The sequence below is a fragment of the Vigna unguiculata genome, chromosome 8, assembly GCF_004118075.2.
Source record: "Vigna unguiculata cultivar IT97K-499-35 chromosome 8, ASM411807v1, whole genome shotgun sequence".
Taxonomy (NCBI): domain Eukaryota; kingdom Viridiplantae; phylum Streptophyta; class Magnoliopsida; order Fabales; family Fabaceae; genus Vigna; species Vigna unguiculata.
The window spans coordinates 4,356,658-4,384,027 of record NC_040286.1 but is presented as its reverse complement, the minus strand read 5'-3'; the positions used below and the strand labels follow the sequence as shown (position 1 = coordinate 4,384,027).

Sequence of the window (27,370 nt, the reverse complement as noted above, 5' to 3'; positions counted from 1 at the left end):
TTTCATTTATGTGTATGATGTATATTATAATAAAATTGTTAAGTTGTTTTATACAAAATAGGGTTTTCGAGATGTTACCCCTGCGAGTGGTGGATTCAAACTCTTCCTTCTAGATTATCTTTAGTGTGCCATTCAAACTTTAATTAATGGGTTACAATAAGTGCTTATTGCAATTTGCAAAAAAGTGAAAAACAAAGAAAATAGAGAGTGAAAGTGAAAGTCTGACTCCTTTTTCTCTCTTTCGTGGTAGCAAAATTATTAAACAAGAGTTTAATTTCAATGTACCATGTAAAGTGTTTTTCTTACACAGAAATCAGGTTAGGAAATCACTGTTAAAATTTCTTTTCATAAAAGTTTCAAATTATCTGACAAATTTTAATTAGTCATGTACGTCCAATAGGTCAATCGGTCAATCGGTCAATCGGCCAATCGAACTCGATTCTATAAACTCCGTAGAGTAACGATAAGATCTGTTGGTCCATCAGTCCGTCGGTAAAACGTCAGCGAGGGACCTTCTAACCCTAAGGGCCCATTGGTCTGTCGGTAAAACATCAGCGATGGACCTTCTAACCTCAAGGGCCCATCGGTCCATCGGTAAAACATCAGCAAGGGACCTTCTAACCTCAAGGGCCCATCGGTCCATCGGTAAAACATCAGCGATGGACCTTCTAACGCACCTGTCGGTTGATCAGCAATACACATGGATCGTTAGCCTGTTAAAAACAGAATGTCATTAACCAGCCAAGCGGCCATCGGTCGCACGGTTAAATAACCTAAGTTAGATTAATTAACGTTAAACGAGTCAGTAATCTTGATTAAAAGGTCATTGGGCCGTGATTAAGAAACCCTAATTACAGGCCCATGTCGAAAGCTATAAATAGGGCCCAAAGGTAGGTTGGTAAGGATCTTAATTGCGCATTTATTACAGCAGTTATACTGATATACCGATCGGCCAACTACTGACTTAAGCATCGGAGCCTTTTAGACAGGTACACCGATCGTCGTCCCAACCGATCGAGCTAAGGAGTTGATTTTGCTGAAGTTGCAGTTGTGTTGAAGAATAGAGCAAGCTCGGAAAGGTTCTCTTAGTAGGCTCTTGGTCCCTACCCCGAAACAAGTCACTAGAACGAAAACTTTTATAGGTTGCTGCCAGTGCATGCATTATTTTCAATTATATATATATATATATATATATATATATATATATATATATATATATATATATATATATATATATATATATATATATATATATATATATATATATATATATATATATATATATAATTTTTATTTTTTATTTAAAATAAGAATTTTGAAATTTGGATGATGAGGAAAACTAATACATTCACATAAAATAATTAATTTTATTGTTTAATTCATTATTAAAAGAATTAAACTTCCCTTTTTATAACTATTAATACATTTTCTTAACAATAAGACTTTATCACTTTCATATAGATTTTCAGTTATAAATATTTATAAAACTTAACATTCATAGAAATATTAAATCGACTTTTGGAGAAAGAAAAAAATTTTGATAAATTAAAGTAAACGCTTAAAGAAAGTGTAAATTGAGAACTTAAATATAAATGAATAGAAACATAAAATGATATAATATCTTTATCAAGCATTTCTCACAAAATCGACCAAGCCTCGTTTTACCTCAAACCATTTTTTCTCATTCAAATAATCGATTATAATTTAATTATCTTGTTGTTTTCTTCTTCTTTTTTTACAGAGACATTTTTCTTGGCTTCTATATCTTTCACTCTTGTATTATTAGTTTGTATGTTTTTTATTGTCTCAATTTTTGTAATATGATCATGTTTTTATTCAAGGCTTGCTATGAATATATATCATAGAAATTTTTTTTGAAAACAGTGTGTGAAGTACTCTTCCATATTTGAGGAAACAATTTGTTTTGTTGCCCTAAAAATTTTTTCATCCACAAAACTTGAACCCAACATCTAATTTAAAGAAACAAAAATCAATATTATTTGGATCAACTACTTCCAAGTGTTTTCTTTTATCATTATTATTACATTTATCACACATGATATATTTAGAAAGTTTTTATTTAATTCCTAAAAAGCTTGTCTTTTAGTAAGTGTTTTCAAATTCATGTGTCCCAAGTTAGTATCTAGAATCCGTTTGCGTTGACTTTATAGTTTGTTTTATAGAGATGTGCATTAAGTTATATGAGAATGAAGATGAATTTATACCAAATTCTGGTAATAGGAATCTTAAAAACGCAGTTCTAGGAAGTTCCTAGGTATCTTCCACGACCTTTCATGTTTGAAGAAACAAGTGGTGGTCTTCATCTTTTTTGTTCAAAATAATTAATTATAAGAGTTTGACATCATGCGATTCGTCACCAACTGCGTCAACATTCAACATGTTATAATTCATGAGACCACATGAGAATAAAACTTAAAAGTGTTTATTTAGATGAGGGTAAAGTATAGAGGAAAACATATTTACTCAATTAAAGAAAAAATTAATATAAAAGACTTTATTATATATGTTTAATCCTTTAGGCAATTTTGGTTTCATAATTTAAATGGTTAAATTTCACTACTAAAAATTCTCATATTAGATGAGACTTTTCTTGCAAATTTGTTAAAAAAAATTGTAAGAAAAGATTTTTTTCTACCATTTTTTTAGGAATTTTAATTGACCAATAATTTTTTCGTGAGTAATCATTTCCTATAAAATTATAAAATTTGAAAGTACTATAAAATTTGTTGCTTTCTTACAATTTTTTTTTCTCAACTAAATTTGTAAATATTTTCTACGAAAAAAGTTTCAAAACAAAATTGGTAAAAAATATGAATTTTTTTAATAATATTTTGATTCATGGTAAATTTAGTTTTGATCGTTTTTAGTATTTGATTTTATTCTTTGTTTAAAAATAATTTAAATTTTATCGTGAATTTGTAATTCAATTTTTAACATCTGTGATAATGCAATAATTTGTGTAAGGGCGTATGTGACATTAAATATTTAATTTTAGGACTCAAGTTATTTAAGATAAAATAAAATAATTTTATTTTATATTAGATAAATTGTGAAATAGTGAATAAAATTATGGAAATACATTACTTGAATTGAAACAAATTAACTGATTGGATTATTGCATAATTAAAATAGCTAACACTTGAATTATGAATTAACAAAAATTGTCCGTTAAAAAAATATGGATTAAAATAATTGAGGAACTTAAAATTATAATGATTAATTTGTTTTTAAATTTGTATACCCAGAATTTTAATTAATTAACTTATAAAAGATAACTTTTTCTTGTCAATTTTTTGTAACTGTTTTATTTTTTTATTTTTTCTTTCCTCTCATCTGAATGAGAACAGAACCCAAAGAAAGTAAGTGTGATTGTCAGTCTATCTAATCAAAACAAAACATATCTGCACACCTTATTTCTGGGAAGCATCCTATTAATACTTTTTGTTTGAAAAACTGTGTTGTGCAAAATATATTGTTATATAAATTGAGTTATACAATTATATAGAATGTACAATCTAACTTAGTTAGCTACTGTATTCGATGAAAATTTAATAATATAAATAGATTATTTCAACCAAGAAAAACAATAATCTTTTATAGATTAAACTATCCATTAATAAATATTTTCAACTTAAATATATTAGACACGGTATTAAATATATCAAGATTTTAAACTTGTAATTTATTATAATATTTTAATAATTATTTTTAAAGATAGCATACATTTAGTCTTTTACGTTATAAAATATTTTTTAAATTTGTGTTTTATTCCTAAATTAAATTACATGTGTATTTTGTCCCTTATTTTATAGAAGTAGTGTAAAATATTTTTATTAGATTGTCAAAGTGAGTTAATTCGATTCACATGGACTGACTCTAAAAGTTGAACTAAACGATGATCAGTTTAACATCACTTCCTTTTTGCAAGTCAGAACTTTTATAACTCAACTCGACCTATCACAGGTTGATAAGTTAGTTGGTTTGACTCACTAACAAAAATTTTTGCTTTTGAAATTTATTTATACATTTATTATAATACTGAATTGGCTATAGACTATTTTTTTATAGTAGTGGAATTAAAGTATTTATGTAATTTTTCAAATATTATTTTAAGGGTACCAGTTGAAAATTAAAGTATCAACGTATATATAACCTGGCAAGAAATAAATTAAACACCTAAATTATTCTAATATTCTAATAATTAAAAAGATCCAATTTTAAACCTATATAATTAGAAATAATAAATAATTTTAATAAAAATTTATAAAAAATGGTAAAAATACTAATAAAGTGTTATTGTTAGTGAATTATAAGTTAATTCACATTCAACCTACCTCAACCTACCTCAATACTGTTTAACTCGTGGATTAAATGAGTTGGACTTACTTCAAAAAAATCTCAAAATTCCGACCTAACCCAAATCAAATATATGATAAGCCAAATTAACTCACTAAGTTAAAATTTATTTTGACATTTCTGCTCAAAACAGGGAATTTCTATTTCTATATAACTAATAAAGTTTTGAATTAAATTATAATATAACATTTGTATACTACGGTCGTTTGTTTAAGAATATTTTATATATGATTAAAATAATTTAATTTAAAAGAAAAACATAATTTTTTTTAAAATAATTTAAAAATATTCTTAATCATTAAATAAACTTCGTCCACATCCTTTAAAATCAAAACAATAAATACCATTAAATAAAACATGTTTTTTATTTTTTTGTTTAATAGAAACTAGTTTTAAACCTGTGTTCCTACGCACGGATTAATATTTATTTTTGTGTTTTTTTTATGTTAGTAAGTATACAATATTCATTGATATGTAATGACAATCTTTTTAAATTTGATATGGTTTTAATTATGATTCTCTTTTATTTTTGAGAAAAAGTAAAAGTATTATATTAATAGTTTTATTCCAAAGAAAACGGTAGAATTCTCTTCAACTAATCTATAAATATTTTCACAAACTCATCAATGTATGAACCAAACCTCTTAACATGAGATATCTTGGTGGGACTGAAAAATCATGGTTTCCCAGAAAACAATGGCAAGTAGTTAGTTGTTAAGTTTCTTGACTATTCAAGCTAACTTCATTGACTCGTCAGTGTACTCATCAATTTATGGTAATCAAGTAAACAAAGAACATTGACATGATATTCATAATAATCCACAAAAGTAGTCAAAGTCATCTTTTTAGGGCTCCACATATTTTTTATGGAAGGGCCCACCACATATTTTGTGTTTAATGAATTTAAAAAATATAAATATATAAACTATGCTCTTTAATATTTTATGATAATCTCTCGTATAGTTATTTGTAAAAACTATTTAGAGTCAGTAATGATCCTTACTAAAATCTATTTTTGGCTATTGTTTATAAAATATCCTTACTACTTCAACAAGTAAAATTGCTAAATCTTTATAGAAAAAAATTGAATTCTTTGCTAAAATTAAATATTTATTATTTGTAAAAATTAAGCCCGGTTCACAACAACTTCCATGCCTATTGAACCATTTAAGTTATATTTCATTAACTAAAATTATATATTTAAATACTAAAGTGATTTATTATATAAAATATTTGAATCTGTATAGTCTAACTTATGAATGTACTAGACCTCAATTACTTAATAAACTACATCAAATTGGTTATATTAAGGAATATTATACATGTTTAAAGGGTCTTACTGACAAAGAGCAGGATATACCGAAGTCTTGATTGATTGTTTTGTTGGTGGACTCAAACTTATATTCAACGAGAAGTCATAGCTCAATCACTTACAACCTTACTCCGTTGTGTATCCTTCGCCAAGTTGTATGAAGAGAAATATGTCCCTAAACCTAGACTGACCCATATCTCATATCTCAACTGTAACCCAAACATAACCCTAAACACGCCTCAACCCCTTAAATCCACAAGTCTACCTCCATTATTTCCTACTCCCACAAATTTTTAGAATCGCAGGCGGAATGATTGGTGAATGGACAAAAATCAACAGAGTTGAATCGGTTTAATTAATAAAATTAATACTTTAATTTTTTTTTCAAATTTTACTATTTAAATTAAAGTCTTAATTCCTTTAAAGTAAGTACAGATAAATAAAGAGTATAGGAAAGAAGATGAACACAAATATTTAGACTAGTTCGGATAAAAAGACTTTACGTTCAATCTCTTAAACAAAAAGATTAACTCAAATAAATAAAGTACAATCAAATTAAAAGAGTAAATGTTTCGACGAGTTTTCCTAGCAATTGCAACAACACACAATTCTCCAAGAAACAAGAAACCCATTGGTGAAAATTACCACTACCCATACTAGGTTTTTTGAAGCTATTTTTTAAGAACACTCGTAAAGTTACTTTTGTCACAACATTTGAACTTCTAATTCTAGAAAAGGTAAGTTTGGAGTTGGAAATCAATTCTTCAAATAGAGATTACAGTGCATTTTCTAAAAGTAAAAGTTTGAGCTAAGACTTTGACATGTGGTACGTTGTTAGGTTGACACATGGACATTTAAAAAACCACAAAGTGACACGTGACAGTCACTGTTTATAGTCGTTAATGATTTAAACAGTTTTAACAAAAAATAATCCAATTAAACAAAATTGAAGAAACTTCCTACCTATTTGAATACAAAACCAAAATTAAGAATTATTTGAAAAAAATTAGACGAAAATTTGGAAAAAAAAATTAACATTAAAGACTAAATATAACTCCTCATAATAATTTAAAAACTAAATACTTATTATTATAATTGTTAGTCCATTATAATCATCTGTTAATAAACTAAGATCCCAGAAAATTTCATATCCCCTGTCTCACTTATCTGATAGATTCACCTAGCTCAATAGAAATCCATGATAGACCAATTTTGAACCCATCACTCTCATCATCTTCTTCAGCAGCAGATAAAATAGAGAGATATGAATTTTCATGATAATAGTTTCTGACAGACAGGAAGATAATTAAGATATTTTGTGCTATGTAAGGTCCAAGTACCCTTTCACCCTGCAAAGTACACTATCATATGTCCAACACCTAATACAACTTGTACTCAATCTTCCATTAACCGGTTAGGAAGAGACTTTTATCATGGATTATCACAAATTCAAGGTTAGTTACAATAACCTTAATAATGGACATTAATAACAAACAAATTACAACCAAAGCAAGCTAAAACAACATTCAAAACAATGAAAAACAGCATTCATTTGTTCTGTTCTTGAATCTCAAGCAATCTTGACTTCAATGGTCCTAGGCTTCGTAGGTTGAGGAGGAGGCAATTTCTGCACAGTAACACTAAGCACACCATCTTGACACACAGCAGAGATCGCATCAGTGTTTGCATTTTCAGGTAAAACAAACTTGCGCATGAATTTTCCAACCCTTCGTTCCATTCTCAGAAACTTCACCCCTTCTTTCTCTTCTTCCCTCTTTCTCTCCCCGCTAACCAAAAGCACGTTATCATCTTCAACCTGAACCTTTATGTCACCAGATTTCAACCCCGGCATGTCGACCACGAACACGTAGGAATTCGGATATTCCTTCACATCCGCAGGTGTTGCAGCCATTGCTTTCGCGTCTCGCATGTATGTCTATGTCGGAGCATTGTGTGTCTTCTCCCCTGCACCCTCCTCCGACATGTCCATCATGCGGTGCAGCGTGTGGAACAGTGGAGATTCCAAACCCATCACTCTGAAATCCATCGCTTTTCAGATACGACGAAAGCTGCTTAGAAAGCCAAGATTTTTGTTTCAGATTCTGTTTTGTTGATATTTCTTGGTTTGGAGGAAGATGGGTGGCTATTTAAATGTGGAATATACCTTGTTCTAGAAAGAAATGGAAGTTTCTGATGAAAACCAAAACCGCTAATTGTAAATAGAACTTTCTGGAAGAATAGGGCTGGGTAATGCTAATTTGTCTTGACTTTTCGGATCTTCTAATAATTTCTAGAAAGAAAATTATAAGTTGAATTTATTTGGTTAAATTATTCTTTTGATCTCTTTTCGTCAAGAAATTTCAGTTTGATTTTCAAGTTTTTCGTTGCTTCAATCTGATCTTCATTTTCTTAAAAATAATTTAATTTGGTGCTTATCATAAGTTTGACCAGACACTCTTAAAGTCAACATCACGTGTCAATTTCTGGTTTTTTTTTTTTTATTTTTTTAATTTTTTTTAATTTTTCACACGTGTCACTTCATAGTTGTTTCACGTATCAAAGTGACTCAATTTAGTCCCTATATTTGTTTTTAGTTTCAATTTAGTTTCAATCTTTGTAAAAATGAAGTAATATTTTCCTTCCTTAAATTGACACTAAATTTACTTTTTTTATAAATCATATGGTGATATTCTTACTAAAATTAATGTTTTTATTAAATATTTCTATAAATATTTTAAATTAACTTTAAATTTTATACAAAACATTAGACTTTGGTTTTCTTTTAAACTTTAAATTTAGTTCCTAACCTTATGTGTGACAAGTTATTTAATTTTTAATCTTCACTAAGTTTGTATAATATGATATACTTGATGTCTTTATATATGATGACAAAATTGTTAATTTTTGAAATTAAGTTTGGGGTTTAACTTTGTTTAATAATAAAACTAAAAAAAAAAAGTTGTTTAAAAATATTTCTACAAATATTTAATAAAAATGTCAATTTTATTAAGAATATCATCATAAGTTGTATACAAAGATTAAATTGAGTGTCAATATAAGAAGGGACCATATTGCTTCATTTTTTAAAAAAATGGGACTAAAATGAAATTAAAAACAAATATAGGGACCAAATTGAATCATTTTAACACGTGGCACAACTGTGAAGTGACACGTGTAAAAAATAAAAAAAAAAAATCAAAAAGATAAAAAAAAACTATAAATTGGCACGTTGCGTGTAAGAACCCACTAACTACCCCTTTCCACACACTCTCTTCTACCACAGAAAAACACACTCCACCCCCTGTATTTCTTCTCTCTAAACCCTCTCACAGCCCCCCTCTGAAGCAAAGCTCATTTCTTCCTTTCTAATCACTTCCCCTCTGTTACAGTTGCTGAAACCCGGAACCAGGAGAAGAACACATCCTCAAGCTGAGCCATCTCCCCCTTCCGGTAAGACAAATTCGGTTTCCCTCAATTCTCTTCAATTCTGGGATTTTTGGATTTGATGCTTACCAAACCGAATTAAGGTCTTAAACTCACCCTGAGTTATGAATTTCAGCCCCTTAGGTTGAGGATTTGAGGTACCCTTGTGTTAGAGCCTTGCTTGTGGTAATTTTTAAAAGGTAAGGGAAGTTAACCGAAATTCTTTCTATTTAATCCGTAAATTAGGTCGTGTATGATGTTTGTGTGCTGAATTGATTGATTGAAATGCGTGTGAGAGTGTATGATCATTGTTGCCCTGAGAATTTCGTTCTTGCATGTGAAAACAGTGAGATGGTCTGTTATTCTCGCCTAGGCGAGTGGTTCTCGCCTAAGCGAAACTATCAGAAAGACTCACCCCTGATACTGAGCGAGGTCTTGCCTAGGCGAGCTGGAGCCGCTTAAGTGAGAGAGACACTCTCGTCTAAGCGAGCCAGTTTAGCCTGAGCGAGAGTCCGCCCAGTTTTTAATCCTTGCCACTGTTTGAGTCTCGCCTAGGCGAGATGGCTTCTCGCCTGGGCTAGATCACCTAGCTTAAGCGAGATTCACTGCAGTGAGTGGAGCACATCACTTCTGTTTTAAAGGAAAAATGACATGTTTTATTGTGATTTCGTGCAAGGAAGCTCTTGTATGCTTAATAAATCGTTATTTAATGTATTGTGTGATGAGACTAGAAGAGTATGAGTATATACAGTGATGGTTGGAATGGAATTTCAAGGGAAATTAATGTGAGTTGTTAGTGTGTAAGGACGTAAGGAATCCATATTGGTTGGTACCTGAAACTCCAATAATCATTCACGCTCAGATAGAGTAGAATGGATTATGTCGTGAGGAGTATGAGGAGGTCCTAGTCTTTGGACTTGATCTAGTCCTAGACGCGAAGGGGACTTACCCTGGGAACGGTCGGGTGATAACCCCTTGTGTCCAGACTCTGCAGAGTCTGGGAACCGTTGCAGGTGCAAGCCACCAAGAGCTCCAATGTCGCTTACACAATCCGGATATCGAATCTAGAATTTTAATTATTGATCTATGTGTTATGAGTGATGTAAATGATGTTTTGCATTATCTTTCTTTTCTTTCAGTTAGCTTACCCTTTTTGTTCATGTTGTTTTGTTCTTGTGTATTCTCCTTTGCTATGATCGCCTATTGTTGGTGAGAGCAGAGTCTAGTCCAGATGATGATGCCCCCCTTCAGAGCAGGGATTGACCTTTACTCACTGCTGTAGTAGTCTTGAACCAGACTTTTGTGGAGTCTTAACTTGACAAGTTAATTAGGCTTTTCTTATATTTTTGGATGACTGTACCAGACTCCTATACTATGTGTACATAACTGTTAATTCTACTATCTGCTATGTTTGACCATGATATAATGTTTTGTTTGATAGTGTGAAAAACTATTAAATGGGATGTTACATTGCATTGATTTAACACCGTTTGGTCAAAATTCACGACGAGAACCAAATTGAATCATTTTTAAGAAAATGAAGACCAAATTGAGACAACGAAAAACTTGATGACCAAACTGAAATTTCTTGACAAATAAAGGGATAAAAGAGTAATTTAACTAATTTTTTTTTTTTACTTTCATTCTTATTTTCTAACGTAATTTAATACGAGACATTAATTTTAAAAAATTAATAATAATACATTAATTAATAATTACACTTAATTATATAAAAAATAAAAAATAAGAATCATAATATTATTAATATTATTGTCATTTCTTCAAGTTTTTTTATCTTTTCTTCACATAGAAAGAAAATCCAATACACAAACAATAAATATATATATATATATATATATATATATATATATATATATATATATAATTACAATAAAAATATTGTAATTAGTTAAAACAGTAATAGTTATTTAAATTTAAAATGTTGAAATTAAAAATATATCTACTTTATATAAAACTGTAATAACCAACAAAGAAGCATCCTTAATGTCAATTCTATAAACTACAAAATATAATTTTATAGACAATTTTGGTTAAATGTTAATATATAATTTAACTGTTTTAAAAAAATGACTTAGTGATAATGGTGTCAAACTGAGATTGAAAAACTTATGTTATTGGTTATAAAAAGGTACATGAATGAAAAAGAAAAAATCAGAAGTATACAAAAATATTCAAAGACCAACAGGACAAAGATATACAAAGAATATGTGATGTAACATTTTTAGGACCGAAACGAATGATTCAAGCTTAATCCAACTAAAAATCATACCCAAACAAACAAAATCTCTAATTCAAAACTCTCCAACACAAAACTCCCTGCTTTCAATGAGAGATTAAAGAAACCATGCTTTCATCAAATTTATCCTCAAGCTCTTCAATCTCTTTCTTGAATATTGTCTAGATGCTCTTCTCCAATCGGTTCCAGTTTTCATCATGGCAATAAACTCTTCATAATTGATGCGACCATCCTATGTAAACAGAACATTAGAAATGTAGGACTACAGGTTGTAACATTAGAAACTCAGAAATTTAGTTTATCCTTTTAGATTGATTATTTACAGTTCAAATGAAATAATGATGTTATATGACGTCTTTTTTTGGCATGGAACACTACATTATGTAATGCAGTGGAATTCAAAGCCACTTAAGACATGTCTGTGTCGCATCAAGACAATGAAAAATCTTCATTCCTGGACAGAAAATGATTTCAAAGAGCTCCATAAGATATTACAAAACTCCGATTTGCTCTTTTTTCATTGATGACCATTCATTCTGTCAACAAGATCAATATAACTTGTTCTTAAATTCTGCTATTCCATTACTAAAACACATAACACAAGAGAGATCTACCAAAAAAGGGTAGAACAATTAGAAATTTGAGATGATTAAACCAAAACCATTGCTGATATTATCACAAAACTACAAAAACAACAGAGGACGTCAATAAGAAATTACAACCAAAGCAAGCTAAAACATCTTGTAACAGTGAAAATGAACAAGGCCTCTAAGAGACAAAACTCCCAACAGTTCAAAACAACGTTCTTTTGTTCTGTTCTTCGATCTCAAGCAATCTTGACTTCAATGGTCTTAGGCTTCTTAGGTTCTGGAGGAGGCAATTTCTGCACAGTAACACTAAGCACACCATCTTGACACACAGCAGAGATCGCATCAGTGTTCGCATTTTCAGGCAAAACAAACTTGCGCATCAATTTTCCAACCCTTCGTTCCATTCTCAGAAACTTCACCCCTGCTTTCTCTTCTTTCTCTTCTTCCCTCTTTCTCTCCCCGCTAATCACAAGCACGTTATCGTCTTCAACCTGAACCTTTATGTCACCAGATTTCAACCCTGGCATGTCGACCACGAACACGTAGGAATTGGGATATTCCTTCACATCCGCAGGTGTTGCGGCTATCGCTTTCGCGTCTCGCACGTATGTCTGTGTCGGAGCATTCTGTGTCTTCTCCCCTACACGCTCCTCCGACATGTCCATCATGTGATGTAGCGTGTGAAACAGTGGAGATTCCAAACCCATCACTCTGAAATCCATCTCTTTTCAGATACGAGGAAAGCTGCTTACAAAGCTAAGATTTTGTTTGAGAATTTGTTTTGTGGATATTTCTTGGTTGGGAAGAATTTAAATAGGGAATGTACCTTGTTCCAGAAAGAAATGGAAGTTTCTGAAGAAAACCAATACTGCTAATTGCAAATAGAAGTTTCTGGAAAAACAAGACTCCCTTTGTTGATTACTCCTTGACTTTCTGGATCCTTCTAATAATTTCCAGAAATGAAGTCATTAATACTATTATCACATTTTCTCTTTAATACGTTTAAGATTTATTTAACTCATAAAACATTAACTTTTATAGTTTCTATTAAATTTTTTGTTTTTTTGAATAATATTTACATTCTTATTTTAACAAAAATTTATTCAACTATAAATATTTTTTATAAAAATAATTATACAAATAAAAAATTTATTATTAATTAAATTTTTATTGTAAATAATTATTTAAATAAAAATTAATTATTTAAAAGATATAAGAGTAACATAATTTTTTATATGTACAAAATAAATAAATTTTGATTAATATTTAAAGGTAAAAATAGAATTGTAATTATTTTAGTTAAGATAATCACTAAAAGTAAAATTGAAAAGAAAGTTGAGTACCAAACAAATCAATCCTAGTGATATAAATATAAATATATATATATATATATATATATATATATATAATATATATATATATATATACTTTAAATGTATGTAATATTATATTAATAAATAATAATATTTTAATATTATTAAGTTAATATATAAAATAATATTTATTACAAATAAAATGAAATAAAAATAAAAAATAAAAAATTAATTGTTGATAAATAAAAAATAATAATATTTATATTTTAATCTCTAAGTTGAACAGAACTATTTTTTTTTTGTTTTTCTAATTCATATTTAAATTTTTAAGTTCTCTCTTGTCTATATTTAATATTGATTAATTATGATATTTTTTTCTAAGTAACTTTAATAATAATTTACTTTTGTATTTAATTTTTTAAGTTTGATATATTTATTTGATGTAAATAATCTTATTCTTTACATGATTTATTTTAATTTTATTATTAATAATAAACTTATGAAATGCAATAAAGATTTGAAATATAAAAATAAGATTATTCTTACAACATTTATGTTTGACAAACTAATGTTTGACAAAGTAATAAAACTTGTCCATTAGTTTGACAGTTTGACTAGACAGTGTTAAAGTTAATGTCACATGTCAATTTTTTGTTTTTTTGAACTTTTTTAATTTTTTACACGTGCCACCTCACAGTTGTGTCATATATCAAACTGATTTCATTTGATCCTTATATTTGTTTTTAGTTTCAATTTAGTCACAATTTTAATAAAAATGAAACAATATTGTTCCTCCTTAAATTGACACTCAATTTACTTTTTTATAAATCTTATGGTGATATTCTTACTAAAATAAACGTTTTTATTAAATATTTCTATAAATATTTTAAATTAACTTTAAATTTTATATAAAACATTAGACTTTGATTTTGTTTTAAACTTTAAATTTAGTTCTTAAACTTATGTGTGATAAGTTATTTGATTTTTAATCTTCACTAAGTTTGTATAATATGATACACTTGATGTCTTTAATATGATGACAAAACTGTTAATTGTTGAAATTAAGTTTGAAGTTTAACTTCGTTTAATAATAAAACTAAAAAAAAAACTTGTTTAAAAATATGCATACAAATATTTAATAAAAATGTCAATTTTAGTAAGAATATCATCATAAGATTAATACAAAAACTAAATTGAGTGTCAATTTAAAGAGGAACAATATTGCTTCACTTTTACAAAAATTGGGATTAAAGAAAACTAAAAACAAATATAAGAACCAAATTGAATCATTTTTACATGTGGCACAACTATGGAATGACATGTGATAAAAATAAAAAAAATCAAAAAAACCAGAAATTGACATGTGGTGTTGACTTTAACACTATTTGGTCAAAATTAACGGCAATGGTCAAATTGAATTATTTTTAAGAAAATGAGGTCCACATTTAGAAAAAAAAAAAACTTAAGGACCAAACTGATATTACTTAAATAGAAGGATCAAAAGAGTAATTTAATCGAGTTCTTTTTTAAGATGGACCAACATACTTCATTTTTTTCAAACCAAATACAACATAAACTAAAACGAGACGAATTTGTTTGTATTGTCATCCCTAATTGGAAACACGTGTGTCTGTGTACATGTGTGTCCACCTTTACTTTATGATAATAAAATAATAAAAAATAATTATTCCGGCTATTATTAAAATTAAAATGTTATTAAATTTATAAAAATATATATTTCTAAGAATAATTATAAAAAAATAGTCATCAAACTTTAATTATTAAAAAGACATCATAATTAGTAGTTATAAATTATAGATTACTAAAAAAAAGTTATACTATTCTACAAAATATCATTTTGTTCCTGTTTTTCGAATAAGAGAATGTGAAATAGAATATAATTGATAAAACAATGATACATATTATTGAATCAAATTGTATTTTGTCCCGAAATTAAAGTATGTACTAATCTCTTCTTTACATTTTATAAAGAACGTAAAATGATAGGAATCAATGTTAAAGTCTTTCGTATGTGGCAAACTATTTTCCCATGTGGATTGTAGTGAAACATCCACGTGGTTGTATATAATTGAGTTTCATTTTTCTTACAATTACATGTCTATGTGATTGTATATGATTGGATTAAGCATACATGACGTTGGTGGCATCGAAGGACCTGGAGGTTATGGTTGAAGGCATGGGATATAATGAACTTAGTAACGTTGCACAATACCAGCATCAACAAAGTATGATGATGGTAATGTCTGTGAGATTTGATTTTAAGTTTCAATAATTGTATAATGCAAATTAAATTAGATGAATTTTTTATCTAGGGGCATGTAATACCACAAATTCATTTTTTTTGTTGACCATCCTTTTCACCTCTAGGCTCGTCAACCGGAACAAGGACTCCAACCATATGAACATTTAACTATGATTTATTGTGAAACACCACTTGTCACATAAAAAAACTCTCACGTTAGTTTGTTTTCAAAAGAGTGTTATACATTTTCATAGAATATAAAGAACAAAATTGTACATATTTTAATTCAAGAATGAAATATAATTTTAATCAACAATTTAAGAATAAAAAATATATTTAATTCTATATTTTCTAAATTATCGACAAAATATTATCGATGATGACAAAATTTTCAGTAAACTCAAATTTATTAATGGATTTTTTTGATAAATTTTTAATTTAATGATAAAAACTTCTTTTGGTATAAACTCCATCGATAATTATAATTATTATTATCAACGATTTTTCTGTCAGTAACTTATCATCATAATTATCGACAATAAAAGTTGTCAAAATTGTCTGTCAATAAATTACAATTTTTATTATTGGCGGATATTTTCTTTAGTTTTTTATCATCATAATTATCCAACGGTCTCATTTTCTTGGTAAATCAGTCGACACTTTGGACGATAAATTTCTCGTCTAATTTGAAGGAATTTTTTTGTTTTTATATTAATGAAAGATGAGTGAAAAGAAGAGAAGAAAAAATAGGAGAAGAAGAAGAGAAGAAGAGGAAGAGGAAATGGTGGAGGAGGAGGAGGTGATAACATGAGGATGGTGACCAGCATTAGAGTGATTGCATGTGATGCTTAGGTGGACGACGTGAGTGACAGTGGGATAATGGTGTTATATTTTATATAATTTTATTATATAAAATTATTATTCTCTATTTTATTATTATTGTGGATTAACATTAATTAATAAATTATATTATTTGTAAATATCAATTATATTGCACAATTATTATTAATATATGGATAATATATATTGGATTTCTGATGAACTATTCGTGATGAGTTGAATTGTTCAATGAATGGTCTATGATAAACTTAAGTATTCAGGAACTTGTTGAGAGGTCCCTGGTCTTTGCTGGTAAGGATATAAAATTGATATCCCATTAGTCAGTTTTATGAGACGACGTAATAACACACATTTGTAAGATACATCTAGGATAACCTCCTACCAGAGAAGAGAGCAGTATAGTCTCACAAGTAAACAATTTCTAATCTTTTATTGATTCTATTTGGAAAATCAAGTACCATTTTTCATTTATATTGTGTTCCTAATTATTATTCAGATACGTTTCAGCATTCTACTATTATATTAGGAACTGTTCTTAATATTTGGAAATAATTGATTATAACAATGATTTGATGTTTCTCATATGATCGATTTAATATTCATAATTTGTCAAATTTAAAGGAGATGAATGAGAAGGAGGAAAAGAAGGTGAGGGAAGAGAAAGAGGAAAGAAAAAGACAAATATGAAAAGAATGAGACTCCAAATGATGAAAATGATGTGGAGGCAATGATAATGATGCATCAATCTCACAAATTGATAGAAAATAAAAAGATAAAAAAAAATAAAAAGAGGAAAAGAAGAAAGAAATTCAATCACGTTTTACCGACAAATATTTAAAAATAAACATTTATCAACAAATTTATTATTATTGCTACTTATTAACAAATTTTTATATTTATAACAAAATTTATTGACAACTATTTTATTAATGAATTTCTATCGATAATTTTTATCAACACTAGCAGATTATTGTTTTAGTAAAATAATAAATTTGTATAAATAAAATTTGAAAAAGTAGTAATAATTAAATAAAACAATAAGTTTATATAAATAAAATTTGAAAATAATAGTAATAATAATTAAATAGAACCGGAGTAAGGAGAAATATTGTGAAAATTGAGTAATTATTTTTTTTATATACCTTAACAATTTTTTTTTTACGGAACATCCTCTTATTGTTTAGTTATATTTATATCAAAATGTTATGATATTAATTTTAATAAGATTTATGATTGTAAAATTGAAAAACCTTCTCAGGATTTTTATTCTTCTTCCAAAGATATCTATTTTTATTATATTATATGTTTTTTTTCTTCAAATTATTATAGAAAATTATATTTCTTTAAGTTAAATTGTAAAATATGTAGTTTTATGTTTTCGTAAAACTAAAAAAAAAAAAACTAATAAATACCATATGAATATTTTTCATTTAATAAACAAAATTTTATAGTTTAAAAACTAAATACTTTCAATTTAATTTAAAGACTATATATAATTCTTCATAATAATTTAGAAAATAAATACTTAATAGTTTTGTCATTTTTAATACCACAGTATCAGAGTACGTAGTTCATTAATAATTAGCTGGTAATAAGTTCTTAGAAAATTTTATATCCCCTGTCTCACTAATATGATAGAACAGTTCTGAAACACATCACTCTCATCATGATCCTAAACAGCAGAGACAAATATATTCATGTCTCTGTTTCATAAGGTTCTACTTCTTGAATTTTCACGATAAAAGTTTCTGACAGATGGAAAGATGCTTAAGATATTACAAAGCTCCGATTTTTCTGTGATGTCCATTCATGATATCTACAACATCAATATAATTTGTTCTTAAATTCTGCTATTCCATTATCAAAGCACATAGCAAATGAGAGATCTGTGAAAAGAGGATCGAAGAATTAGAAATTTGAGAAATGTCAAAATCATTGCTGATATTATCACAAAACTACAAAAACAACAGTGGACACAGATAAGAAATTACAACCAAACCAAGCTAAAACATCTTGTAAACCCCCAACAGTTCAAAACAACATTCATTTGTTCTGTTCTTGAATATCAAGCAATCTTGACTTCAATGGTCCTAGGCTTCTTAGGTTGAGGAGGAGGCAATTTCTGCACAGTAACACTAAGCACACCATCTTGACACACAGCAGAGATCGCATCAGTGTTCGCATTTTCAGGTAAAACAAACTTGCGCATGAATTTCCCAACCCTCCGTTCCATTCTCAGAAACTTCACCCCTTCTTTCTCTTCTTTCTCTTCTTCCCTCTTTCTCTCCCCGCTAATCAAAAGCACGTTATCATCTTCAACCTGAACCTTTATGTCACCAGATTTCAACCCCGGCATGTCGACCACGAACACGTAGGAATTGGGATATTCCTTCACATCCGCAGGTGTTGCAGCCATTGCTTTCGCGTCTCGCATGTATGTCTGTGTCGGAGCATTGTGTGTCTTCTCCCCTGCACCCTCCTCCGACATGTCCATCATGCGGTGCAGCGTGTGGAACAGTGGAGATTCCAAACCCATCACTCTGAAATCCATCGCTTTCTATGGAGAAGAGGGAATGGAAACAGCTATTTATAAGAGGGACATAGATTATTCCAGAAAAAAATGGAAGTTTTCGGAGAAATAAAAGCGTGCTGTGGAATCTTTCTCTATATTCTAGTAGCTTCAGTTATGTGCATCTTCTTCCGAGGTCTTATCCTTCTACAAAGTTCTAGAACTCAGCTGTTGTTTTCTTTATTTCTGGCATTTAAAAATTTCTTGGTTTGAAATTTTTGCAATTAAAACAGGTTCTCACATTATTTGGGCTTCCAAAATTTGGGCTTGCCACTAGTTTTCAACTTTCCAAAGTCCCATTCATATACTTTTTATATTGTTGGATTTATATAAGTTAATGTTTTAACTATGTAGAAAGTAATTTTCTAAAGTTACTCTTTAACATATTTTTGGAAACTATTAGAAAATTTATCCATTCTAAAAGCAGTTTTTCTGAGGTGTTAAAAATTTAACTCATTCTGGAAACATTACAATTTTTTCCACATTCTGAAAGTACTTTATAGTAATATGATAAGAAGGAAAAAAGAGACTACTTTCTTTTAATATATTATATTTATACTATTGGTGATTACTATTTTAGAAACCATTCTCAACTTTACTAATATAATAGAACATTAATTGGCAACAACAAAATTTAAAAGATCTGACATTTTTAATATATTGTATTTATAGGTTAAAAAGATGAAATATTTGTTAACTTTTTAGTTATCTTTTTTGTTGTTAATAGATTTTTGTATCTTAATATTTGTGAAATTTATTTAATGTAATTTTTTAATAATGTTTTTTCTTAATTTAATCCTTATTTTATTTTTAAAAAATCAATTAGATAGAAAGATAAAATTAAAAACAACAAAAATTTTAAAAGAAATTAAGAAATCTAATTAAATCAATATCAAATATATTAATATCAAAATACCTATTAAACCGTTGTTAATACGTTGTATTTAGTATCTGTGTACATTGGTTGGTTTTGTTGATATGAAGGGTTTGGTGGATTCTAACGTTGAATCTTACGTCCGATGTTTTTGTCATGAAAGTACACAAATTTAAAGTAGATTCGTCAAAGTTAATATAATTCAATGAGATTTAATTAAAAATATAAAAATACTTTTCAAGGCAAAATATGACTACGTAGGATAAAATCAGAGTAATTAAAGTTTAAGAATCCAAATAACAAAGACTAAACTTTGATTTTAAAAAATATTTTTTTTAACAAATAATACATTTCACTTTCAAACATTTCAAATTTTTAATAGTTTTATATATTAATTGAGACACCCATTCAATTAACGTAATTTCAACTAGTTTTTTAACCTTTTTATTTATTAGCGAAAAAACGTGTTTTAACATATTACTAGCATTTTCTTTCTTGGTAGCTTGTACCATTTTTGAAAACAATAGCTTCTAACTTCTTATTTTTTTAAAATATTTATTAAGTTTTTTTTTCTATTATTTTATACTGTAAATTCTTTTTATTTTCTCCGTCCACCGATAAAGTCTAATTTTTAATCTTTCATTACAAAATTATTAGTATTATTTAAATACTTTTGCATAATGTTATTTATTTTTCAAATAAATTCATGTTAAACATTAATCTAAATTTTTGACATCTGACTTATATAATAATGACGCTCCAAGTCGCGACAATCATTTGCACATAATATTATTTATGTTATTTAAAATATTTATTTTTCTATTTCATTACTATAATTGAATGTGTTAATATTGATAGATGGTAAACTGTTTTATTTTTAAATATTTTTGGCATTACGTGGTATAACTTAACTCCATTTTAAATTCGAATAAAAATATTGTAAGATATAGTATACGGTTAGTAATAAATATACAATACAAAAATATTTAATAATTATAAGAAAAAAATAAATAAAATAATTTTTAATAAAAATGTTATAAGAGTTTTAAATTAATTAAAAATTAAGATAGAAGCCCTTAAAATATACTTTTTCAATGAGATACTAATATTTGTATAAAAATGTATAAATATGTCAAATTTTATCGTTACATTCATAAATTACTTTAATTAATAATGTCATCAAAAGTTGGCATAACAGTTTTCATTTAATAGTTATCAGTTTCAGCTTCAGCTTCCAACCAATCTGTTAATATTCCACTTAACTTTCAAGTTAAGTTTTTCAAACATGACCATATATATAGTTAATTAATAAGTTAGGATGTAATGTAATAGAAAGACAAAGATATATGAATTATATCAGTATGGCTCCGCTGAATATATATACCCCACCTTTTTCATATAATTGTAGTGTACATGCATATAATTCTCTACAAACTTATAAACATTTACGATATATATATATATATATATATATATATATATATATATATATATATATATATATATATATATATATATATATATATATGATATGTTATGATCTTTTAAGATATTTACATTATTATTTTTATTCATTTTGCATAATTGCAGGCCTCGGACAACCTATACATATAAAATAGAATTTTGAAGAATTTTTTTAGAGCATTCAATTCTTAACAATTAACAAAAATCATATTAATATGTTATTAATGAAACAATGAATAAACATTTATTAAGATAGTAAGATTTGAGTTTAATTTAACTTCATTAAAATGGTTATCAATATCTCTTGTAGTTGAGGAAATAACACCCTGGAATCTTGACAAAGATCACAATAGATCCAAATCTCCATTAGGATTTATATACTTTGAATAATTTTAATATCAAATTTTGATATCATATTAAAATTGAAACTTAAACTTAACTTATCTTCATTAAATTGACTCAGTAAAAAGAAATTTATTTTCTCTGATATAATGTAAATTATTTTTATCTCTAATAATATAAAATCTCCAATATACCTTTTTATTATAAGGATATCGAATATGAAAATCAAAGAAGTCCGATAATAATTGACACGATAATCTAAAATTTCTACTGTGATAGATTTTTAATGATTTTGAAACATATTAAACTCTTATATCATATTAAGGTACGTAAAACTCAACATCACTAAATTAACTCAACAAGACAATTTTAAATAACACAATTTTTGTTTCGTTTCATATAAGATTTAATAATAACATTCAAACTTTAAACTTTAAATAATGTAATTTTAAATAAATTTATATACAATTTAAAGTTCATTTTAAAATATTTCTAAAAAATTTAAATAAAAATGTTACTTTTAATAAAATTAACAGCATAAAATTTATATAAAAAATAAACTTTGTCCCAATAAAGAGACAACTCCTCCCTCTTTTAAAAAATCAAGATTAAATTCAATTAAAAGAATAAATATAGAGAATTTGGAGTGAAACGTAAAAAAAAAAGTAAAAAACAATATAAAAGTAAAAAATTCAAAAAATCGCACATGAATTACTAACTAAAATAACTAAATTATATCTGTTTTTCACAAGTTAGAACTAAATTCACACAAAAAAGAACTTAAAGGACAAATTTAACATTTTACAACAAAATGAACAATTAAACTTTAAAACAAAAAGTGTGTTATATAATATCTAGTAACCTATACATCAACTTCTTAAAAAAAATTCTAGTGTCGACGTCGTTTTCTTGTCCACGCGCTTCTTTCCTTTCTCTTATTCCCATTCTTCTCTCCTAGTTAAATACTATTTCTTCCTTCACATTTTCCAAATCTCGTTCTTCTCAGGTCCCATTATATCAACCTTAATTTCTCTGACTCTCGAACCCTTCGGTATTGAAACCTTGAACAACATGAGTTCGAGTTCAAGAACGTACGAGGAATCGCAACCCCACCCGCCCCAAGAAATAGATTGGCACATGCTCGACAAGTCCAAGTTCTTCTTCCTAGGAACAGCGCTCTTCTCCGCCGTCTCCGCCGCCATCTACCCCGCCGTCGTTCTGAAGACACGTCAGCAAATGTCCGCCGCCGAAATCTCGTGCCGCCACATGTCGCGGTCCATCATGCGGTACGAGGGTCTCCGAGGTTTCTACCGAGGTTTCGGCACCTCCTTGATGGGAACAATCCCCGCACGCGCCCTTTACATGTCGGCGCTCGAAGTGACCAAGAGCAAAGTCGCCGCCGCCACCGTTCGATGGGGGTTCTCCGATGCCTCTGCCACTGCAATCGCTAATGCCGCCGGAGGAGTGGCTTCTGCCATGGCAGCACAGTTGGTGTGGACCCCAGTTGATGTTGTTAGCCAGAGGCTCATGGTACAAGGAGGTAAAAATAAGTAATTTAAATTTAATCCATCATCTCATTAATTCCAAGTGTTTTTATGCTTATTTATGGTCACTCCATTTTTGTCAGATTTGATTTCTTTTCATTTTCTTACCAAAAAAAGATCTTTTTTATTTAAAAAAGCTAAACAGGAGAGCTTGCTTGAAATAAAAACTATTACAGTTTTATTAGAACCTTAATTCTTTGTAAAAAAATAAAAATTAATACTCTCCCTTTCTTCTCCACCACAAGGTAAGAAAAATATTAAGAAAAATAATTTAAAACATTAAAAAAGTATTAAATTTCCTTTCATTTAACTGAAGTTTCTTTTTAATATAAATCTTATTTATTTATGATATTTAACTCTGGATGATCATTCAGAAAAGAAGTCTATTTATTTTTTAAATATGATTAATGCTTTACTAGTTACTAGTTAACATAAATGAATTCTCTCATTTATACCAGTTCTGAGAGAAAGTACTAACCTTTTAACAAATGGCCATTGAACTCTGCTTCTAATTCTTGAAGTTTTCTTCTGCAGTGTGCTACAGAAATGGGTTTGACGCATTCAGAAAAATTCTGGGTGTGGACGGTCCAAGAGGGTTCTACAGGGGGTTCGGGGTTTCGATCGTGACCTACGCTCCCTCCAACGCGGTATGGTGGGCTTCGTATTCGATGGTGCACAAGCTCATCTGGGGCACGTTGGGTTCGAAGAAGGAGGGTGTGAGCTTAGGACGCGATTGGAGGGTGGTGATGGGTGTGCAAGGGTTAAGTGCAGTTATGGCAAGTGGGGTTTGTGCATTAGTGACGATGCCACTGGATACGATAAAGACGAGGTTGCAGGTGTTGGAGGCAGAGGAAGTTAGTGTCGTTGAGGTGGTAAGGGATTTGGTGAGGGAAGGAGGGGTTTTGGCTTGTTACAGAGGGTTGGGACCAAGGTGGGTGTCCATGTCCGTTTCTGCAGCCGCCATGATTACTACCTATGAGTTCTTGAAACGTGTGTCGGCTAAGAATGGTGATAGATTAACACTGTCTTCAGTCTAGAACTAAAAAATATTGATTTTATTTGAAATCTAAAAGCTAATTCAAAACATGTATTTTATTAACAAATAATATATATTTGTTCTTTTATATCTTTTAGTAGGAATCAACCAATTATTATTATTAGATGGAAACACAAGTGTAACAACATATATGGATAACAAATAATGAACATAATTAATAAAATTGGTAGAACTATTATCACAATAAAAAGATAATCATATTAAAATTGTAATAAAATATATACATTAAAATCAATTATAAAATAATGGGCTTTTTCATATAATTATTCAATAAAATCACTTTTTAATTTTTCTTCATTGTAAAATTTAATCTCATTGTAAATTATTATAGGGTTGCATATAAAAAAAATAATTTTCTTAGTGCAATATTGAATTATAATTTTACATTATATTATGTTTTAAAAATCAAACAACAGTATAAAGTAATAAGCTTTTTTTGCATAATAGTGTGTTTTCAAAAATATACATTAATTTATATCTATTTGAACGAAATGCCAAATAGTTTTCATTAATCGTACTTTTTGCATAAATGAATAATAAGGAATAATAATTAAGTTAAAATTTATTTGATACTAATAATTGTTAAATGTCTTACCGGTTTAAAATTATAAAGTGATAATTTTATGACAAAAAGTATATACTAAAAAATTAATTTAGAAACTAATTTTTTAATTAGAGATTAGTTTAGAAATTAATTTTTTGTAGTTAAAATTTAAAATAAATAATATTAATAATCAATATAATAAAAACTATTTTAGTTACTAATTTAAAAATTAATTATAATTTTTTAAAATTATTTTAATTATTAATAATTTTTAATTTATAAATTACTAACTGACTAACTTTTTTTTCACTAAAATTTTGATCATTAAACAAAGATTTTGTTGTATTGTTTGTATGAGTAAGATCAATTCACATGACGTAAATTAGCTAATAATATTCATTTTTTAATTCATTAATTAAATATGAGTTATTCTTTAAAATTTTTAAAATTAAATAAAATGAAAAAGTAAATATCTTAAAAATAAGTTAGAAATTATATATATATATATTATATATATATATATATATATATATATATATATTGTATGTGTATATTTATATAATATACCTTTTTATAATAATATTTTTCATCATTTGGATTCATATTAATTTTGAAAAGAAACAAAATCATCATCTTTATTAAATGAAAATGACCCTAGCGTTATTTTATTTTTTCCGGTGATTAAAATTGTGTGGAAAAATAAAGTAATCAATTTGTCGTCTTTCAGCTTTTCAATACAAAGATAATAGATCTTCAATATTATATAATATTTTACTTAGAGACAAATTAGTGCTCACCTAATATATATATATATATATATATATATATATATATATATATATATATATATATATATATACCATTGTTAGAATGGTGAAAACATCCGCCTTTCAATTCGAATTTCCAGGATTCTTCCATAGTCCCTTTCTACATCCCAAATACAAATCATAAAACCCCAAAAAAGAAGTGATAGGTTGCTTTTTTTTAGTTAAGTAAAAGAAACAATTTTGTATCTTTAGGTGTTGGATATTTTGAAAGAAAAGGAAAAAAAATGCTCTCAATGATTATTTATTAAGAAATTTGAAATCTAAATGCTAATTCAAAACATGTATTTTATTAACAAATAATATATATTTGTTCTTTTATATCTTTAGCAGGAATCAACCGATTATTACTATTATTGTTGATGAAAAAACAAATATAACAACATATATGCATGTTTATTCTTTTATGATAATAAAAAATAATAAACATAATTAATAAAAGGGTTAAATATGTTTTTGATCCCTCAAGTTTAAGTGAATTTTGGAATTAGTCCTTCATCAAAACTTTATACCAATTTAGTCCTTCATTTTTCAAAATGCGTGAATTTAATTATTTTAATCAAATTTTGTTAAGTTTATATGACGTTTCAAATACATTTCATGATAGTATTTAAGTTAACATCGAAGCAAAAATGTGTCAAACAATGTAAATAATTTAAATACTATCATGAAATGTGCTTGAAACGTCAGATAAACTTAACAAAATTTGGTTTAAAGGACTAAATTCATGCATTTTGAAAGATGAAGGACTAAATTAGTCAAAAGTTTTAATGAGGGACTAATTCCAAATTTCGCTGAAACTTGAGGGACCAAAAACATATTTAACCCTTAATAAAATTGGTATAACTATTATCACAACAAAATGATAATCATAAAAACATTAAAATTGTAACAAAATATATACATTAAAATTAATTATAAAATAATGGGCTTTTTGATACAATTATTTAATAAATCACTTTTTAATTTTTCTTCATCACTATTTATTAGAATAGTTTCATGTGGATTATAAAAATTAAAAAAAAAGGCTAAAAGAGGTAAAAAAAATGTAAATTATTATACGGCAATAGTTGCATATAAACATTTAATTTCGTTAGTGCAATATTGAATTAGAATTTTACATTATATTATTTTTTAAAAATCAAACAACAGTATAAAGTATTTTTTTTTTGCATAGTAGTATGCTTTCAAAAATATACATTAATTTACATCTATTTGAACGAAATGCCAAATAATTTTCATTAATTGGATTTTTTGCATGAATGAATAATAATAAATAATTTAAAACTTATTTGTATACTAATAATTGATAAATCTCTAACCAGTTTAATCTTTCATATGTATATATGTAAAGATCAATTCACATGACGTAACTTAATAATATTCATTTTCTTGATTCAATAATTAAATATGAGTTATTCTTTAGAATTCTTAAAATTAAATAAAATGAAAAAGTAAATCTCTTAAAATAAGTTACAAATAATATATATATATATATATATATATATATATATATTATAAAATAAAGCTAATAATAGACATAAAAGAGAAGAATAGAGAATAGAAGGAATATGGAACATTTTTTGCATCTTAATTATTACTGATAGGAAGAGTCTTATTCATATATGCAACATGTAATCTATAAAGAAATAAATCAACTAGTTAATACAAATATTTACATAAAGAATAATGAATCATATGAGTATCAATCATATCAATCATATCAGTAAATGTATCAAATCAATGGACAATTATTAATTCATAACACTCCCCCTTG

General features: G+C 27.4%; 3 protein-coding genes and 1 pseudogene across 3 annotated transcripts; 1 reads left to right on the top strand and 3 right to left on the bottom strand.

Moving 5' to 3' along the window:
• Positions 1-7,088: 7,088 nt before the first annotated feature.
• On the bottom strand, positions 7,089-18,972 carry LOC114193533 (annotated as a pseudogene).
• Positions 12,016-12,813, bottom strand: LOC114193532 (17.9 kDa class II heat shock protein-like). Its single transcript, XM_028083366.1, has one exon. It carries the CDS (start codon positions 12,679-12,681, stop codon positions 12,196-12,198), a length of 486 nt encoding a protein of 161 aa, XP_027939167.1. The 5' UTR covers positions 12,682-12,813; the 3' UTR covers positions 12,016-12,195.
• LOC114193531 (17.9 kDa class II heat shock protein-like) lies at positions 18,291-19,124 on the bottom strand. Its single transcript, XM_028083364.1, has one exon. The coding sequence runs from the start codon at positions 18,924-18,926 to the stop codon at positions 18,441-18,443; it is 486 nt and encodes a 161-aa protein (XP_027939165.1). The 5' UTR covers positions 18,927-19,124; the 3' UTR covers positions 18,291-18,440.
• A 3,401-nt stretch (positions 19,125-22,525) lies between these two features.
• LOC114193971 (mitochondrial substrate carrier family protein E-like) lies at positions 22,526-24,285 on the top strand. The gene is made up of 2 exons (XM_028083983.1): positions 22,526-23,164; positions 23,703-24,285. Exons 1-2 carry the CDS (start codon positions 22,696-22,698, stop codon positions 24,203-24,205), a joined length of 972 nt encoding a protein of 323 aa, XP_027939784.1. The 5' UTR covers positions 22,526-22,695; the 3' UTR covers positions 24,206-24,285.
• Positions 24,286-27,370: the final 3,085 nt, after the last annotated feature.

Excerpts from the sequence above, each read along its gene's own strand:
- LOC114193532 (XM_028083366.1), bottom strand. The coding sequence starts at position 12,681 with ATGGATTTCAGAGTGATGGGTTTGGAATCTCCACTGTTTCACACGCTA.
- LOC114193531 (XM_028083364.1), bottom strand. The coding sequence starts at position 18,926 with ATGGATTTCAGAGTGATGGGTTTGGAATCTCCACTGTTCCACACGCTG.
- LOC114193971 (XM_028083983.1), top strand. The coding sequence starts at position 22,696 with ATGAGTTCGAGTTCAAGAACGTACGAGGAATCGCAACCCCACCCGCCC. Across the intron at positions 23,165-23,702 it reads GAGGCTCATGGTACAAGGAG|TGTGCTACAGAAATGGGTTT; the intron begins GTAAAAATAAGT and ends TTTCTTCTGCAG.